Here is an 18,408-nt window from a genome sequence, read left to right on the forward strand (position 1 = left end):
TACACATTTATTTTTCCATTGACCCCTTAAAATTGATCCAAAAAATAAATGTTGCTCCTTTTATTCTGTTAAAATCCCCCAAGTGGTTAGCTCTAATGTGTAACATGAAGACCAAAGGAAAACTTGATTCAGTTATTACTTCTAGCTAATCTGAATGTAAGGTTTTGTCAGATAAGATTCTGAGGCAATCCCATGTCAGGTTTCCAATTTCATATAGAGTAAATCTTCTGAATGCATAAGTCCTACCAATTTTTCTTGGTGTGTTTCTAAAAAATTCTACCTCTAATATAATACTACCTCTTAGAAGTTCTTAGAAACTTTCTCCTATGCTATTCCTAATAAATTACTACTGATCAATTTTATGTATCATTATACTTTTTCAAGAATTTTGAATTACTTGATCCATGCAATATCTCTGTTAAGATATAAATAGCCTAAGTACAACCCATTGTCCCATTTCACAGATGCATAAAAGAAGCCACAGATAGGACAAATGAATTGCCCCAAATAACACATTTAGCTTACGGCAAACTCAAAACTAATTCAAGTGAGGAGTTTGAGTGACTGGTAGAATAATTGTTCCAATTCACCAAAAAGTCAACCTAAATTATGCTGATGTTAGTAGCAAAGGCCAATGTGGTAATTAAATCTTAATTGTTACACTGATTTTAAAGATAATATAAGTTCTCTAGCTGATTCTTTTCATGATGGTACCCTAAAATATTAATTATCAATTAAATTATAATTCACTTAAGGGACGTTTAATTGCCTGATAAATACAAAGCGCTTTTCTGGATGCTTAGGATAGATTTATCAATAAAGCAAGCAATAAAACAGGAAAAAAAATCCTTGACTTCATAGATACTACGTTTATCTCAGAGAAAAATAAGTAAATGACATAGTGATGTTAAATAATAAATATTATACATTAAAAGGTAAATGGTTAAGGGAAAAGAAAAAAATGCATCGGAATAAAAGGGATAAGGCAGTGGGCAGACTTTTATGTGTGTTAGGTTGGTCATGGTGGGAATCCTTGAAAAGGGGAGATAACAGTGGACATCCCACAGAAGTAGAAATGGCCAGAGAAAAGCTCCAGAGAGAATCCTGGTTTGTTTAAAGAGCAGGAAGGAAAGCCAGTGTGACTGAAGCAGTGTTAGCAAGCCTAAAGTTGTATGAGACAAGGTTAAAAAAAGTGGCAGAAAGATTATGCTGGGCCTTGGAGGCTACCAAAGAAATCATCTTCAAATGAATATAGCTGCATTACAGGATTTTGAGCAGACAAGAGGTGTGATCTGACTTAAATTTTTAAAAGGAATTATTATGAATCATTAAATACCTCAAACTTTTATAACCTAATATATTATATAACCTTTGTCATATATCTGAATCCCAATATACTCTCCTCCTCTCAGAATAAAATATTATTATTCCTATCTTCCCAAAGAAAATATCAAGTCTCAGAATGTCTAAGTAACTTCTCTAGGGTAAGATCTAGTAAGTAAGTAATGGAGTCAGGTGAGAAGAACAATTTTTCTAACTTATAATTAAAAACTACTCCCTCTTTTCTAAGTAATGGTAAATTAAAATAACACCTGAGATTAGTCATCTAGATTATCCATCAACAGAGATATTCATTTCAATATATTAAAAATGTACAGAACTTAAATCCATTTTCCCTTGTTGTAAATTTCTAAAATAAAATGATAAAGGTAATTTCCCTGAACATTAAGCTTAAGAATGTTGGATGCAAAAAAAGTGCTCACTTTAATTTAAGTTTGCAACAATACTTATGAAAATAATTTCAAAGCCTATTAGTTGTCACTTATTGACTATTAGATGCCAGTTATTATACTAAATTCTTTACATATGTCATCATGTTTAATATTATCCAAAGAATGGTAATTCAAATAACAAAAGTGCATCCAGAGAGTTCAAGTTACACAACTTAAAGTTGATACTACTGCTGGGGTTTTACCTAAGTCTCCAGAGGATAAAGTTAGTTTCTCTCACTAAGCTATACTGTCATATGTTATTCAACATATCACCACAACATTTTTAACTAGAAGGTCAGCAAAATATGAGTAGTCCCATTTTCCAGATGATTAACTGATTATAGAAAAGTTAATCAAGCAATCAACATTTATTTTATAGTTACAATATGCAAATCAATATTTAGTTGCTGAAATCACAGAGAATTTATGATACAATATATTGCCTCAATGAGCTTACAATCTTATTATGGTTGTCCAGAGACATATAAAGATGTCATAAATAATACAAGATAACATAGAATAAGTCCCCAATGAGATATAGAGCCAAAAACGGCTAAAGAAATTCAACAGAGAGAAAATTGAATCTGGATGCTACAATTAAGTAAAGAAAGATCTTTATCAAAGAGGACTGGTGTTAAGATGATTTTTCCAGGAAAAGGTAGGTATTAGATAAAAGCCGAGAGGAGTAGGAATATCACTCCACCAAAGGTCAAAGAACAGATGGGAATGAATTATCAAGAGAAAATGAATAGAAGAGATGAAAGAGCAAGTTGGATGGGAGGTGAGATAAAGTGGTAAAGGAAGCCAGAGAAGTAGATTCTGGAAAGCCTTGATAAATTGGAAATTTAAATTATGAGGGTAAGAGTTGGAAGTTGTTGAAATGTTAGTAGGGACCTATGCTTTGTATACACTTAGTGTTTGTGTAATCCTCCCGACAACCTTACAAGGTAAAAAGGTGGATAAAACAAAAGGCATTTTAAATAAAAGGAAACAGACCCTATCTGGCCAAGGCACAGTGTTGTGTGTGTGGAAGGAGGAGAGCTCCACTCTATATCTATCTGTTGGCCTCCAGTGCCTATGTTGCTTCCACTATCCCAAACTACCATCTACCAAAGGCAATGCGAAGCCATCAAAGAATTTGATCAAGGGAAGAGAGTCTCATATGGAAAGCAGCATAAGACTAAAAGAAGACTAATAAGACTCTGATATTTTAGCATATGTTCAATATCAGAAGATTGACAAGGCAAGAAAAACCACTTAGTTTATTGCATTGGTCAAAATAACAAAGTAATTAGAATCTATAATTGAGTCAAACAATGGAAATATGGAAATTTAAGAGATAATAAAAAACAAAGAAAGAGATCATTGGAAATATTCAAATCCAGGTAATTTTTGCTACCCAGCCACATAATAACAGGGCAAATATTTCCCCTAAAAATATGAAGAGACAAAGTCCAAAGTCTACCTCGAATACCTTGATATTTTTTGACAGCATATGATTTATTTAAAAATAATAAATTTTATGCCTTAGAAAAAAATCTGCATTAGTGCAATATATATCTGAAACCATATCGTGAATCACGACAGGCTTGTGCTAGAATCTCTTCTATTATATGAGTTTGGCAATAGCCTATTGTCACATATCCTAACATAGATGGCAAGCCCTTATAGTCATGCGTATTAGATATATTAATTACTAAGGTAACATTATTTTAATTTTTCTTAAATATATATGAACTTAGATATATTAATTACTAAGGTAACATTATTTTAATTTTTATTAAATATATATGAACTCATTGAATTCTCCCTTAAGGAAATAATGTGTCATATTTGAGAACATTATTCCTCCCTAAGACTTCTCTTAAAATGAGATATCATTCAGGGATTCAAGTAAAAAAAACTAATAGCGACTGAATACCACAATATTTAACAAGGATTTGGGTCTCCTCTGATTTTTTCTTACCCCTGAGCAATCCAAAACATACAATTTCCAAAGGTATATGTCAAATACCCACCAATGTAGCATACATAAAATATGCACATACATTTTTCAAAAGATTATTCACATAAATAATCAGGTATTTAGTCAATAAATTTTGTTGGGGTACTGGAAATTAAATCCAGAGTGATTTATTGCTGAGCTACATCCTCATCCCTTTATAAATTATTATTATTATTTTTTTACATTGAGATAAGATTTCACTAAGTTGCGGAGGCAGGCCTGAAATTTACAAATCTCCTGCTTCAGGCTCCCAAGTAACTTTGATTATAGGTCCCCAGACAACAGAAATGTCTTAAAGTAACTTAATATCAGAAAGTTGCCAAACCTGACAATAATCAGGATAGCTGAGTAAATCTTTGATTAGTATCAACTCTTCGATCAATTTGTCTTGATTTTTAATTAATGTCTTAGTAATTATGGATACATAAGTGTATTTATCACATGTAGGTATGATTATGTACATCACATATATCATATATGCATGTATATATATATGTGTATATACGTGTGTATATCATATTATAATTAATCAGGAATGGAATGTTTCGACTCAAGAATCCTTTTAGGAATTATAAACTTACCCTATTTTACCTAATTCTTTAGCAACACCTAGCAATGCTGAAAGATAATTAAAAATTTATGTATTAGCCAAGCCTAATTTCCTTTAAATTCATGGATAAAAAAATATTCATTTCATGAGTTGAAAATTAATGCTTAAGTTTGAAATCAAACTGTGCCACAACCAAATAATTCAGGCTTATAACCTATGTATAGCTAAGATGTCTGAAAGTTTGAAGGTAAACCCATGCTATATTTGCATGTAAAAACTCATTTTAGGGTCCTAAAAAGTATATTTACTGAGATAGAATCCAGATTATTTTATTTCTTTATGTTTCTTATTTTTGCATAACTACCCTGGTATGAGACAGGCAACCATGAAATATGCTGAAAGTAACCAAAAATATTACACTGGAATATCAGCTCAATAATGGCAGACTCTAACATATTCTAAGATTCAAACATTAAGATATTAGAAATAAATTAATTTGAAAGTATTCATGTAGAAAATCTAGGCTTCATATGGTTTTTGGCATTCTATAAAAAATATGCTAAATACCTAATGTAGGTAGAAAAAAATCATAGATAATATTTAGTTCATATAAATACTTTCTATTACCTATGATTTTAATACACAGCAATGCAGTCAAATATAAAATATATTAAAATAGGAAATATTATCCTTACCTTTTAAAGGCATTATTTTGTGACAGTTTTAAAAAGGAAAATATTTTTACCTCCCAGTCCTGGTCTAAGCCGATTATCGTAACCATCCAGAAGTCTGTCTAGAATTCTTGTAAAGATGGTAATGTTATTTTTAGCCTCATCTTCTTGGATGTTAGCCAGCACCAACCTAAACAGATAATTTTACAAGCTGATATATACACATATGTGTGTTTTGCAAGTGCCACCATGCTCTTATTTCTTGATTTGATTTTAAGGCTCCCTAAACTATAAGTGCCACTCATTTTTCTCCTTTTTTTTTTCACCTTTGTAAATACCAGTATGTCTATAGGGAAGGTGAACATGCTGTTAAAATTGGATACTACATTGTAGCTTGTCAGAAGTTTTATGATAAAACTATTTGATATTTCTTCCACTTAGCATTTTAAATGTTATTCTTACTATTTCCCTAGAATTGCAATGTGATTATAGATTATCATTTGCAGACACTATTAGTAATATTATTTCACAGTCACAATAATAATAATCAATGAAGCTCCTGCTATAACTCTTCACTGTTTTGAATACTAATTTGAAAACAAATTGCCTGATTCGAGATACAAAATTTTTCCATCTTTCTCAAAAATATATTTTTCTTTTTATGTCTTTTGCTCTTTTAAACCAAGATTGCTTCCTTACTTTGGGTATACCTCCACCCAATGGCCAACTGCAATATAGACATCAGGGAAACTCCTCTGGCTGTGTGCCAGGCTTCACTGTAGCCAGAAGGTGGAGGTGGGCTCTGGAGGCATCAGCAACACACACAGCTGCAAAGCCCTGGAGGGCTAGTCCCTCCTGACTGTTCTCAGAAGAGGACTAAGGGATCACATAAAGATTAAAATGCCCAGTTACCTTTTTATGGCGATAAATTTGTAGGAAGAACAAATGATCTTAAAATATCACGAGAAAGGGTTTAGAAACGGTGATTTTCTCCATTATTTGTCCATCATAAAGCCAAAGACCTGATTTTGTGACATCCAGCAATTTGGTGAAGAAGGAACTGAATGTATAAAACAGAATGTCCCTTTTCATTGCCTTTTTTTTTTTTTTTACTTAGAATGATTCAGAGATTTAAATTACTGGCCCCAAAAAAGAATCATTTATATAATAGAATAAAATACTAGCATGAACATTTCTGGTCAAATATAGAACAGAAAACTAGTAGAGAGAATTTTAGTTAACCACTGAGGCTTTGCAATCATTATTAATTGAGGATAGAGTGTTCATGCCTTAAAAATCAAAGACAATAGGTAAATTACCTTCTGATCAAGGTGTATTGTGTAAAATACCATTCAGAGAATCCATTTATATTTAAATGAATACAGAGCTAGAAGGTAAGAACACATCAAATAATCATAACTAAATTCTAGTAATTATTGCTTTAAGAGTAAATATTTAAAAACTAACATGAAAATAACATTTTACAAATTATGTAAGTAAGTCAATTCATACATTCTAGCCTCAAAAGTTTCTATGCTTATTTTAAAACTAATCCCCAAAATAGTCATGAAGTTTCACATAGAGATTTTCATTCAACAGAGTTTTAGTTACATTTCATATTTTCTTTCTAAAGTCAATATTCAGATGTTAAACTAGTAGATATTTTCAAATTACATTGTCTTTATCAGTATATATTTTCTTCAAATCGGGAAAGTATTTCCACACTTTGACCATTTGGGGGGATGGATATGAAACTTAAAGGGAATTAAATGATACTGGGATTTTTTTTAAAGCATGGTTACAGGATCATTCTCAGGAAACTTGTATTTTAATTCTTCTGGTATTTGGTAAGTCATATCTTATGATTATAAAAAAATAAGAAAAGACTAAAACTAAGATGAAGTTTTTGAAAGCAATAAAAATCAATTTCATGTTTGTTGAGCATAGGCAAACTAAAATTAGTTATATTTGAAATAAGTACTCTTTTTGAAAGTAACCATTTGAGTAATAAAAGATCTCTAAATTAATAATTTGCAAAGTAGATTAATAAATCAAGCTTTTTGTTTTATTGTTTGTGATTGTGGAGTTGTATACTACCTCCACCTAGAGGTTTAAGACTTACACATCATTTAGGTTTTCCATGTTGACTAACAGAACCAAGACCATCTTCAAAACAGGAAAGAAAACATTAAGTTACAACTCAAATAATTTAATGGATACTTTGCTGTCTGGCTTGAAGGAAAACTTGGCTTTTTTTTTTTACTGAATTTTGTTTTATTTTAAGTGTCTATAATTTAATCATTTCAATTCCTTGTGTGAATATGCCATTAAAAGAATATTTTTCAGTGAATTATTTGTATTAAAATGTTTCTTTTCAGTTTTACATTTGATTGCTAAAAACAAGAATCAGCAAACTTTTCATACTTTCTGCCACTTTATAGTTCACTCTCTGGTACAGTCCTTTTTCATGAGAAATAATTGTTCAAAACACCCTGATTTTCATAAGTCACAGCTGTACTGATGGCATTCAAAAACACACCTTTACCCCGAATTAAAAGTTAAACACAGGAAATATCTCACCTGGCTGGATCCCACACCAAGAAAACAAGCAGCAGGGATTGCATGTTGGAGATATCCAATTTCGCCTTCATCACCTCTCTTTGCCAAGCAATGGAAAATAAAAACAAAATACACTTAAAATTGCCTTCAGTCCCACCACCCAAGTAACCCCAAACAGTGTCATTTCATTTGGGAATTGGAGTTAATGCTATGAAAATTATTCTGTGAACTGAGTGCAGGGAGAGGAGAATTTTCTTTTTTCTTCTTTCTTTTTTTTTGCGGGGGGGGGGGGTAGCAAGATGACCAAGTAATCAAATCAGTCTTTGCTCTGCCAGGAACTTCCCCAACCCCATCCTCAGCAAACACTGTTTTATCATTGTTTTATGCACACATGAAATAATAACGCCAGGACTCTAAACTGACAAATGATCTGGAGAAGGGAATAGGTTAGAAGGGAGAGTGGGGAAAAAAGGAGAGATGGGTTCTTCATGCCACAACCCCTTTAATCAAGACCACCCTCCACAAACACAGCGGGAAAAGCAAGGGGCAACCAGCTCACTTTTTCAATTATTATTCTCTTCTTTACAATGAATTGCCGTCCTCATGTCTTCACTTCCTCCAACATACAATAAAATGATATCAAATCAAATCAAAATTTCTCTCCCTGCCCATCCATGGTTGCCCAAGACCACGTCTTGGAGGCAGCTGGTTGCAGATCAAATGCTGCGAAACGACGCGTTTGACAGCTGCTCTGGAGCAGAGGACCACAATAAGAGAAGAAGCGTGAGGCTCCCTGATCAAACACCAGGCAGGCAGGCAGCAGCTATCACAGTGTGCAAAGTTGGAGACTATAAAAGAGCTAGGCTAACGTGCTGCTGAGCAGGCTCCTGGGTCTTATTGTAGTTGAAAATATGTTTCTGATGATCAGTATTAAAATTATTTCTTAAAAGGTTGGAGAGAAGAGGGGCATCTGAGCCTCCTCGGTTTCCAGGGAGCATCCAAGAGTGGAGTAGGGGGAGATGAGACATGCAGCGAGGCAAAGGCAAATGGTAAAAGGTCCCTGGCGGGACCAACGTGTGCGACCCTACCTGAAAGAGCAAGGCGAATTCGATGTTTTCCTTCCTTTGCCCCGATCTTGAGAAGATAGGAAACTTGAGAGGAGAGAGAGAGAGAGAGAGAGAGAGAGAGAGAGAGAGAGAGAGAGAGAGAGAGAGAGAGAGAGAGAGAGAGAGAGAGACTGACTGCAGCAGCTGAAGGAGCCGGGGAGCGATGGGCTGGTGGAAGCCAAAGGGAGCGCGAGGAGCGGCTGAGGCGGCGCGAGGAGTACAAGGAGGCGAAGGCGTCCGTAGTGGCGGTGATGGGCGGAGGAGGAGGAAGAGGAGGAGGGGGAAGCGATGGCAAGAGCTGAGGAGGGGGGGCGCGGGCGGAGGCGCGTTGCGCGCTGGCGGTGGCGGGCACGAGCCCCGCTCATGGAGGAGGAGGAGCTAGGCTGGGGAGGAGGGCTAACGAGGTTCCAGAGAACGCAGGGACCCCCCACCCCGACACACACACACCCCCACCCCAATCTCGGGTAACCGACCGCCGCCCTCCCCGCACCTGCAGCGGCACCGCCAGGGCGGCGTCGGGCGCCGGGGCGCGCCCTAAGCGCCGCTCCCGGTGCCCACGTCGCGCAGGAGGAACGGAGCCCACGCGCCGCCTGGTGCTGCTCCCTGGAGGTCCTGAGACTCTTGGGGGGCTGCTGGTGGGTGTTGGTGCGGAGTCGGAAATGCTGTGTGTCTCTGAGGCCCTAGATTCCCTGGGCTGAGCCCTGCCGCTGGTCCCCCGACATCCTTGGGCTGTGGAGCGACGTGGCTGCCTAGAAGAGGTAAAGAGGTATCGCTCCCGCTGGAGGGCGAGGGGACTGATCACGCCTTTACTTAGTCATCACCGCATCCACGCAGGACCAAGTTCAACGCGTGTTGCGTGGAATCAGGCAGCAGGAAGTTATCTTTGATTTCCTGAGCCCTCTTAATAGACTACTCATTCTTGCACACTCTTGCAATCAGGACCAATTTCCCCTCAAAACTCTGAGGGCTTGAGACTTCCCGTGAGCCTGCCAGTAAAGTCCATTTGCAGATTGTACACCTTGGGACAGCTCCCGCTCACTCACTCTCAGCAATCTTTTTTCCTAACCTCTTTTCTCCCTACCAAGTGATGAAATTCAATCAACAGCTCTAAAAAGTTTACATTACCCCTGAGCAAAAAAGGACCTGCTGTGCTTCTACTACCTCTACAGTTCATTTCCCCAGGGGTTGGAAGGTTTGAGGTTTTCTGTTTTAGGGCTTTTTTGCTGGCAGAGACTTGTAATTCCGTTTCCATCATACACTTTTAGCATTGTGTGTTTTGATCTGCCTGATTTTTCGTCTATTTTATCTGAGGTAATGAAATCCAAACGTGCAACTTGAACAAAAAGAGCAGGAGACAGGTTTTTCCTTTTTGTTCTGCACATACACAAAATGTTATGCACATTCTATTAAGGCAAAGTAGATCCAGAGTTTATTTCTTCCAGAAGTTGTTATAAACGTTAGACACTTTTAAAGAAAAGAAGATAAGTATGGTGATATGTTTTTGTCATTTTACATTCAGAGTCAATATGTGCCAAATACTTCAGTTTTGTTAGTTATGCACCAAAAATTCAGATGTTTTACCTAGATGGTGCAGTTTTCATAACAGGCACTGCTAATCTACAGTGAGATTTTAGCTTTACTTTGAAGATTGAGGAGAGTAAAACCTCTACATTGTAAATATTTCAAGTTGTCCTTTTAACCTACATTAGCTATCACTTTCTGAGCATTTAATATGCTACAACCTAAATAAACATTTGCTCTCTTATTTAGCTGGCTCTGTGAAGAATGGAACACCACCCAGCTTTCTCCTCCATCATTAATATTCCTTTCCCGACTTGCCCAATGCAGAGTCTAATTGAAATTCACAAAGATAAAAAGCATGCCATTTAAAACCTTGCAACCAGGGAATCTAAAAGTCTTATACTTGGCGTGAACACATCACTTACTACTGTATGTTCCTTTTCCATTTCTCCATTTCTATGAGTCAATCTTTATTAGGAGCTCTATCATTCTTCTTTTTATATTACTGTGAAATTGTTTATATTTTGGTAATGGAAGTTGAGCAGAGCATGGTTTCTTTCCAACCTTAACTGTCATACTCCAACAAAATTTATTTCATGAATATCACAATTTTGTAAATATCTTCATATATTATTTTCATACCTACCACTATGGTCTTTTCCCTGGATATTAATACTGACTTATAGATCTTGTTTTCAATTGCTTTATTTAAAAATTTATAGCTATTGAAATTAGTTGCACTTAAATACCAGTTTTTCCCATTAGCACCCTTATTAAATTTGTAATCTCATTGACATATGACACATTTTTATGGAACATTACAAAAGTTCAACCTGTTCTTAATGATTTTTACCCATTTCTTTGGGGGGGGCAAGATTATATGTTACAACAGCTCACAGATTGAGATATGCATTTAGTGGACCCACAGTAAAAACTAGATTTAAAAAAATCCTAATTTTTGTTTCTTCCCCACAAACTGTTTTGCAATTTTAGTGACATTTGATAGCTATAATTTAAACTTTAAATCTGATGAAAAGGAATGGAAATTGGAAAATCTGCTGGCAGGAAACCTCAAATTTGTAGCTATTATAATTCTGATTATAATACTGATATTTCATTGTCCAGAAAAATTTCTTTGGAAATTCAGAAGATTGTCCATGTTCCCCAAATATCTAACAAGTCCAGCCCAGTCTTCTCAGCAATGATAAAGTACAGTTAACCACCTGAGATTGGAGAGCCAGCCATGCGGCTGGTGACTAAGCCTTTTCTACCCACCCCAGTGGGAACACATCCCAAGGCAAACAGTGCTGGAGAAGAATTGGCAACTAATTGATTGCCAGTAAATTCATTCCTACCCAAGTTTGACCAATGAAGAACCTCTTGCTCGAACCTGTTTAAATTATTCTCCCACAAATTGGAATCTGGGTGTCATTTCTCCCATCCCTAACCTCCATATCTCTTTAAGAAATTTTGCACATAAGGACCAAGTATAAAAGAAAGCCAAAGAATTAGGAAACCCTTGATTTTGTCTGTCTTTTCTTCCTTATATTCCTATGTTCTTTATAATATTGTAAAAATTTTTAATTTTCTTACAAAACTATGTTTTTGAACAGATGTTTCTTAGAGATTCCATTATTAGGGTCCAGCTTGGTACTGCTTCTACAGAGAACTACTACTCTTTCTGTCCTGGGGCTTAATGAGTCATTAAGCTTTCTGATATATATATATATATATATATATATATATATATATAATTTTTTATATATATATATGATATATATATATAATTAAGCTTTCTGATATATATATATATATATATAATATGTGTGTGTACAGGAGTTTATACACATATTATTATATATTGTGTGAGACATATGTGAATATAATATGTATATATGTGTTACATATACCTATATAACTATAAGCATGTGTACCAATTGATAGCTATCTAGATGAATAAAAATAGGATTGACTATTTGGATTTAATATTGCATGATTTGATTATGGTGATTTTTATATACTTTGAAGAGAATACCAGACTTACTTCCATAAGACTTGCATTTCACCATATCAATTTTTAAATATCACTATATAATAAATTTTTATATATTTAAGTACATACATTCTTGTGTGATTTATTCATTTAAATGAGGATATGGGTTTGTGAAAAGTTGGGAACTGAAGTACAGATTATTCAGTTTTCACAAGATGAAATATTGTCTTATACTTTCCCTCCTGCATGTCTTACTAACTTCAAAATATGTTTGGATGATAATTCTGTTCACACATATTCACCACATTACAAAAAGACAAAAACAGAAAACAAAAAACCTGGAACAAAGAACTATTTGGCAATTTTCAAGTCAAAATCGTAGCTAGATCAAGCTTCTTTTTTCCTACAAGCTGAAATTACATGGATAGGTAGGCTCCCAGATTTTGAAAGAAAAACAGCTGGAAGGTGGGAGTAACTAGTCTTATAAACAAATAATCCCCAAACTACTCTCTACATTAATGTATCTAGGTCACATTTCATTAGAGCTAAATATATCATGTATACTGGCTTGAATAAGCTATGCATATTACCTTCTTCAAATTGAGTTAGTAACTCTGTTTTAAAAGTAATTTTACAAATCCTTATCTAACCTGCAAATCAAGAATATCAAGCATTCGGGATATCTTGGTGATTTCTGATATTTTAAAACTATTTGTACTATCATACAAAAACAGAGTAGTAAAGAGTTTCTTTTTCTCTCCTTTTATGAAATTAGAATTTCTTTCCAGGTAATTCAAGTATATCCTAAAACAAAAGGTAAAACTCCAGTGATTCAAACTAAATACCTCTATAGAAAAATATACTGTATATTTTGTTGAAGGATAAGTTGCCACATGGTCAGCAGCTTTTGCCTGAGATATGTCCTCTAAGAAGTAATCATAGTCGTAAAAGTAATAATCATAAGGTTACAATTTCTTCATTTGTATAACAGTTTAGATTTAATTTTAAATACTCTGTGTACATTAACTCATTTAATGTTCAAAAGTAAGAGACTGCTATCCTTCCCATTTCACTGATGAGAAAATTTGGGCACAGAAAGATCATGGTCTCTCATTGGTGAAATCAGGTAGAGCAAAGCAATATGACCCCAGAGTTTCCCTTCTTAATTACTATACTGCTTATAATAACATCTTATGATGCATAATTATGCAGAAGTAGCCAGCAACAATAATAGCACCAAAGTCAAGGGATGGGGGACCTGGACCTAACCTGAGCCTGTTTTCAAACATTGCAAGTGGAATAAGGTTGACTTCAAACAAAGGAATGTTCTTGTGTCATTATTTACATCATCAGACTCTTCTGTCTTGAGAGGAAGAGAGGGTGAATGTATGAAAAATAAATAAGTGAAAAACAATCAAGCTATGAGTATTTCATGGTCAGTCAGAGACGTGAAAGAGAAAATAGAAACCAATTATTTTTAAGATAAAGTGAATAATGCCATGCCAAATTAATTATGGATAGCCAATGATTTTAAATATAGATCATTTCTCCATGGTAGGGACTCTTTGTATTTGCCAGAGTGGCTTGCTCATAAATACTCAATAAATAATTGCTGATCTTTGTAGAGTTAAGTACTTTGGAATAAAAATTGAGAGACGCAGTTCCACCATTAAAAATGGCATGACCTACAGCAATCTCAGCTACAGTAGATGCTAGTCCCTCCCAAATCTCTGTCTCCAAAAAATTCACTATCACTCTTAGACATTTTTTTCTTCATAAAGTATAACCTTTGGTATTCTCTAACTTACACCTTGCCACTACCCAAATCCTGAAAACTGGGAGTCATCCTGTACTTGGTTTTTTCAATACCCCACCAGTCCCACACAAACACACTTACTGTTGATGACAAAGTATTTCATTTCTATCCAATATCTGATTTGTTCTCTCCTTTACCAAAACCATAACCTTAGCTCTCATGTGAAGTACTGCAATACTAATAAGCAGTGCTTACTAACTGGTGTCTCTGCTTCTGATCTCAGCTTTCTCCAGTTTATCTGCCAAAATGCCAAGAAAAGAGTCTTGCCAAAACCAATTTTGACACCGTCATTCAGTCACTTAAAAATATTTTCTTGGTAACAATATAAGATGCAAGACTCTTTCACATATCACCTCTGACTCCAGCTTATATCTTTAGCATTAACTCTGCTCTTTCCATGGACACCTTATCATGTGTGTGCACAGACATATGCATGTATACACCACACACACACAGAAAAAAAAAAACAGCATTCATTTCTTGAAGTATCTTCCTTTCCTTCATGCTACCACCAAATAAAACTCTTTATGTTTTTTCTCGACTGTGCTTAATGCCTCTACGCTTTTGGTTCTCATTATTCCCTCTATCTGGATGCAACTTTCATACTAGAGATCATCTATAACCTTCCAAATAACTGACCATACCTTCCTTTGGTGCATCTGCTAAATTTAGCACAGGTATATAATATCAAACCTAGAATATTCAACTGAACTTACTAGCTTTTCTATGTATCATAGTCATTTGTGGTTGCTATAACAAAACACCACAAACTGGGAAGCAACATAAATTCAACAACATAAATTCATTTTGCATAGTTCTTGGAGGCTGGAAAGCCCAAAATCAAGTCACTTGCATATTCATTTTCTTCTTGGAGCCTACCTTCTTGTTCATAGATGGCAGCTTCTTACATGGTATAAAAGAGGGATCTAACTTTCTGGGCTTTCTTTTATAAGGGCACTAATCTTATTTATTATGGCTCCACCCTTTTGATTTAAGCACCTCCCAAAAGACCTCACCTCCCAGTACCTTGGAGGTTAGGAATTCAACACATGAATTTGAGAGTGACATGAAAGTTTAGTCATAATGCATACCATATTAGTTGGTGAGCTCTATAAATGCAGGAATCTCCTCTTTATTATCTTTACTTTCCATGTCCCTAGACAGAACAAGTCGCATATGATCTTTTGAGAAATTCTTCAGGAAAAACTAAAGATGAATGAATGAACAAATCAATTCTTAATGAAATAATGATAAAAAACATGAGCATTTATGTTTTCATATGTATATGGAAACCATAATACTTCCTTGATTAGCAATAAGATGCAACAGTTGTGCCCAAGAACTTGGTCTCTGGTCCTCAATACTTAGGTTCAAATCCTAATTGTGGTGCTTATTCAGTAGGAAATCTAGGACAAATTTCTCAGCTTTCCTATATCTTAGTTCTCTGACCTTTACAAAAAAGTGATTGTAGTGGGGTGCAGTATACATGCCTCTAATCCCAGTGACTCAAAAGTAGGAAGATCTTAAAATCAAGGTCAGCCTCAGCAACTTAGTGAGGCCCTAAGCAATTTAGCAAAACCCTATCTCAGAATAAAACATAAATCAGAGGGGCTGGGGACGTGGCTCAGTGGTTAAGTGCCCCTGGGTTCAATTGATGGTACAAAGAAAAAACTATTGTAGCACCTAATTCACATGGTCCTCCTGAGTACTCTGAGAGTTGACAGATATACACAGAACAATACCTGGCCTATCAGTACACGACACAGTGTTTGCAGATATCACTGAATGGTTTGAAAGCTGTTGGATCACAGCCTCTGCATTTAGAAGATGAGATTCAGTTGTAGTCCCTGCCCTTTCATGTACTGAGTCTTTGGACTCTTACTTTTCGCCATGATTAATTTCCCATTCACCCTTTCCCACCCACATCCCAACTCCACCTTCACAGAATAGTCCAGCAGGCACACTGCCATCCTCTTATGTTGCCTTGTTTTTTCCTTCTCATGGATACATTATTTCCCTCCTTCTCTCATTTTTCTCTGTTCTTTTTCTCCCCTCTCTGTCCTCTTTTTAGCATACCATGCCCTCCTTTCTATTCCAGCCTGGCCTGCATTTCCATTTTTTGTTAGTTCTCTGGTGTCCCCCTTTCCTCCTTCTTTCTCATTAGAATTCACATAGAGCAGAAGTCTGCTTTGTGTAGACACCTGTCTTTTGGCATAGGGAAGAATGTGTGTTTATGAGTGAATACAGATAAGAAGGGGTGTGTTTAGGCAAATGCGGGTGTGATGTGCACAAGTGTGGGCATCCCCGACTGTCTTTGTGTGTGTAGGTCTCAGTTGAAGTAGAACTAACTGTTAAATCCACTCAAGTGTATTGTATTGACCCATTACATTAATTACATTGAGAAGTTGAATGACTTTCTCATTTGAATCGGCTACTGATTTACCTGAAATAAAGAAATCGCCTCATCTTGAGTCTTTAAAAAAAGGGGGGGAGACCAATATCTGTAGCATCTAAGAATCCAAACTCACTTGTCAATGAAGGAGTGTCAGCTGTCCCACTCTAGTCATATCCTCAAATAACTAAGCTTAACTTTTTCTCTTCCTTTCTGTGTTTCTTCTAGGATAGAAGCATCTCATGAGAAGAGAGGAATATGAGAAACATCTGTATTAAGAGTTAGGAGTTAGTAAATGATCTTTAACAGGTTTTTTTTTTTCCTTGTGAAGAGATTTTAAAAGGTTAATGGCAGGTGTTTGTGCTGTCCAGTAAGTTTTGATAGGTATATAAACAGATTGGATTTCTTTATTCTTTAAATTTGAAGTGCAAATGGAACTTGCTTGTTCTGACCACTGGAAGGTGATCAAAACAAACAAACAAACAAACAAAACCATGAGCCATCTCCACATGAATGAGTGAAGCTGGATGAATGCAGGCCAGATTGAGCATGTCGCCTCTCCCCTGTTATCTGGTTGCAGCCAATGATAGGCCAAATGGTGGTTGGTCATTGGATCCTTGAGGGAGGATGACAAAGACCAGAGCTCCCCACTGACTTGCACTGAGTATATACCACGAGAAATAAATTTGTGTTGTTTTAAGCTTCTAATATTTGGATTAGTGTCTACAGAATAACTTAATCTATCATAACCACTGAAGGATGGAGAGAAAAATGAAAACTTATTGAATGATGGAGTAACTTCTGGCAGGGATGATGTTTTTTAAGATCCAGAAATTACAGCTGCAAAACAACTATTTGCAGAAGACTGAACCAACCGATTTCCTTGGGTAGTGTTTGTGCTCTGTTTCCATCCTTCCTTCTTTCTTCACCTAAAGACCCAGAGGGAGTTAAGGCAAAGTCTGAGGTTGTGCTTGACAAACATTTCTTCCGAAAATCGATCTCATCCTTCCCCGACTTGGCACAGGCAGAAGACACAGACATCCAGTGGGTGGATTATATTCATTGAGTTCCAACAGGAGCTCTGATTGTTGACGTACCTGACGGTATTAGAAATGGGATGGAAAGTGGGTTTTTTTGTTGTTGTTGTTTGTTTGTTTGTGTTTTCAAGTGGAAGTAAGCAGAAGAGGCTTCATTATGACAGCAACTTCTAGATGTTCACGTGAAAGAGAGATGGATAAGGAGACCAGTTCTGAGTAGGAATTCATGTTAGGATTGTGTTTCCATATCTCTATTACATCAAGAAAAAAACAAAAAAAATAGATTCTGATCTAAAAAATACAATGTGAGAATTTTAAGTCATTTTCAGAGTTTTCTGAGAAGGTAGAAAAGGGCCAGTCACAGATTTTAATATGAATTCGGTTGTCATTGTATGATTCACTAGAGCAAAAATTTCTAGGTCTGAACTGCTTTTAACTAGTCAATCAGCATCATTCAAGAACAAGTCACTGCAACAATTTAACATTCAAATTGTGAGAAGAAAAACTTACTTCTCTTTAATAAACTCTTAAGGGAGCAGAAACCGATTTATTTCTCTTTCTATCCCTCCTAGTACTTCTCATATAGAAAGTACTCAATAAATGTTTTCAGAAGGGAGGTTGCATAAATGAATAAATACATGAGTAAATTATTAAATGAATGCAAGGCTATGTCAAAGAATTCTTGAATATTTTTCATTGTTGCTCATAAGATCACCCTTTAGCTACTCAACACTCTCCAGCCTGGCCTGCATGTAGTAGTCTGAGTGATATTTTCACAGAGCAGATTGGATCCCACCACTGAACAACTTAAAATCCTTCAGATATTTTCTATTTCTCAGATAGTCAAGACCAAAATCCTCATAATGGCCAGTGTCCCAGATGCCTTGACACCTGCCTGACCCTAAGCCATGGCTTCAGGGTCATCAGTACCAACTTTCTCTCTATTCCTGTAATGGGCAAATCTCCCTACTGCCATTTCTTCTCCT

The 18,408-nt window shown here is 35.8% G+C and overlaps 1 protein-coding gene across 7 annotated transcripts in view; it reads right to left on the reverse strand.

The window, feature by feature from the left end:
• The window catches only part of Gabra2 (gamma-aminobutyric acid type A receptor subunit alpha2), a 135,045-nt gene extending 125,591 nt beyond the window's left edge, over window positions 1-9,454 (reverse strand). The window contains exons 1-4 of one of the 7 annotated variants that reach the window (XM_078021253.1): window positions 9,154-9,293; window positions 8,117-8,308; window positions 7,579-7,656; window positions 5,073-5,188 (exon numbers count right to left, since the gene is read on the reverse strand). In XM_078021253.1, coding sequence (XP_077877379.1) covers window positions 5,073-5,188; window positions 7,579-7,649 — 187 coding nt within the window. In that variant the 5' untranslated portion in view covers window positions 7,650-7,656; window positions 8,117-8,308; window positions 9,154-9,293. Of the gene's footprint in view, window positions 1-5,072; window positions 5,189-7,578; window positions 7,657-8,116; window positions 8,309-8,645; window positions 9,023-9,153 lie in introns of those variants that run through there. The other 6 variants (XM_078021254.1, XM_040292480.2, XM_021722775.3 and 3 more) reach the window with 6 other exon arrangements.
• Window positions 9,455-18,408: the final 8,954 nt, after the last annotated feature.

The sequence above is a fragment of the Ictidomys tridecemlineatus genome, chromosome 9, assembly GCF_052094955.1.
Source record: "Ictidomys tridecemlineatus isolate mIctTri1 chromosome 9, mIctTri1.hap1, whole genome shotgun sequence".
Classification (NCBI taxonomy): Eukaryota; Metazoa; Chordata; class Mammalia; order Rodentia; family Sciuridae; genus Ictidomys; species Ictidomys tridecemlineatus.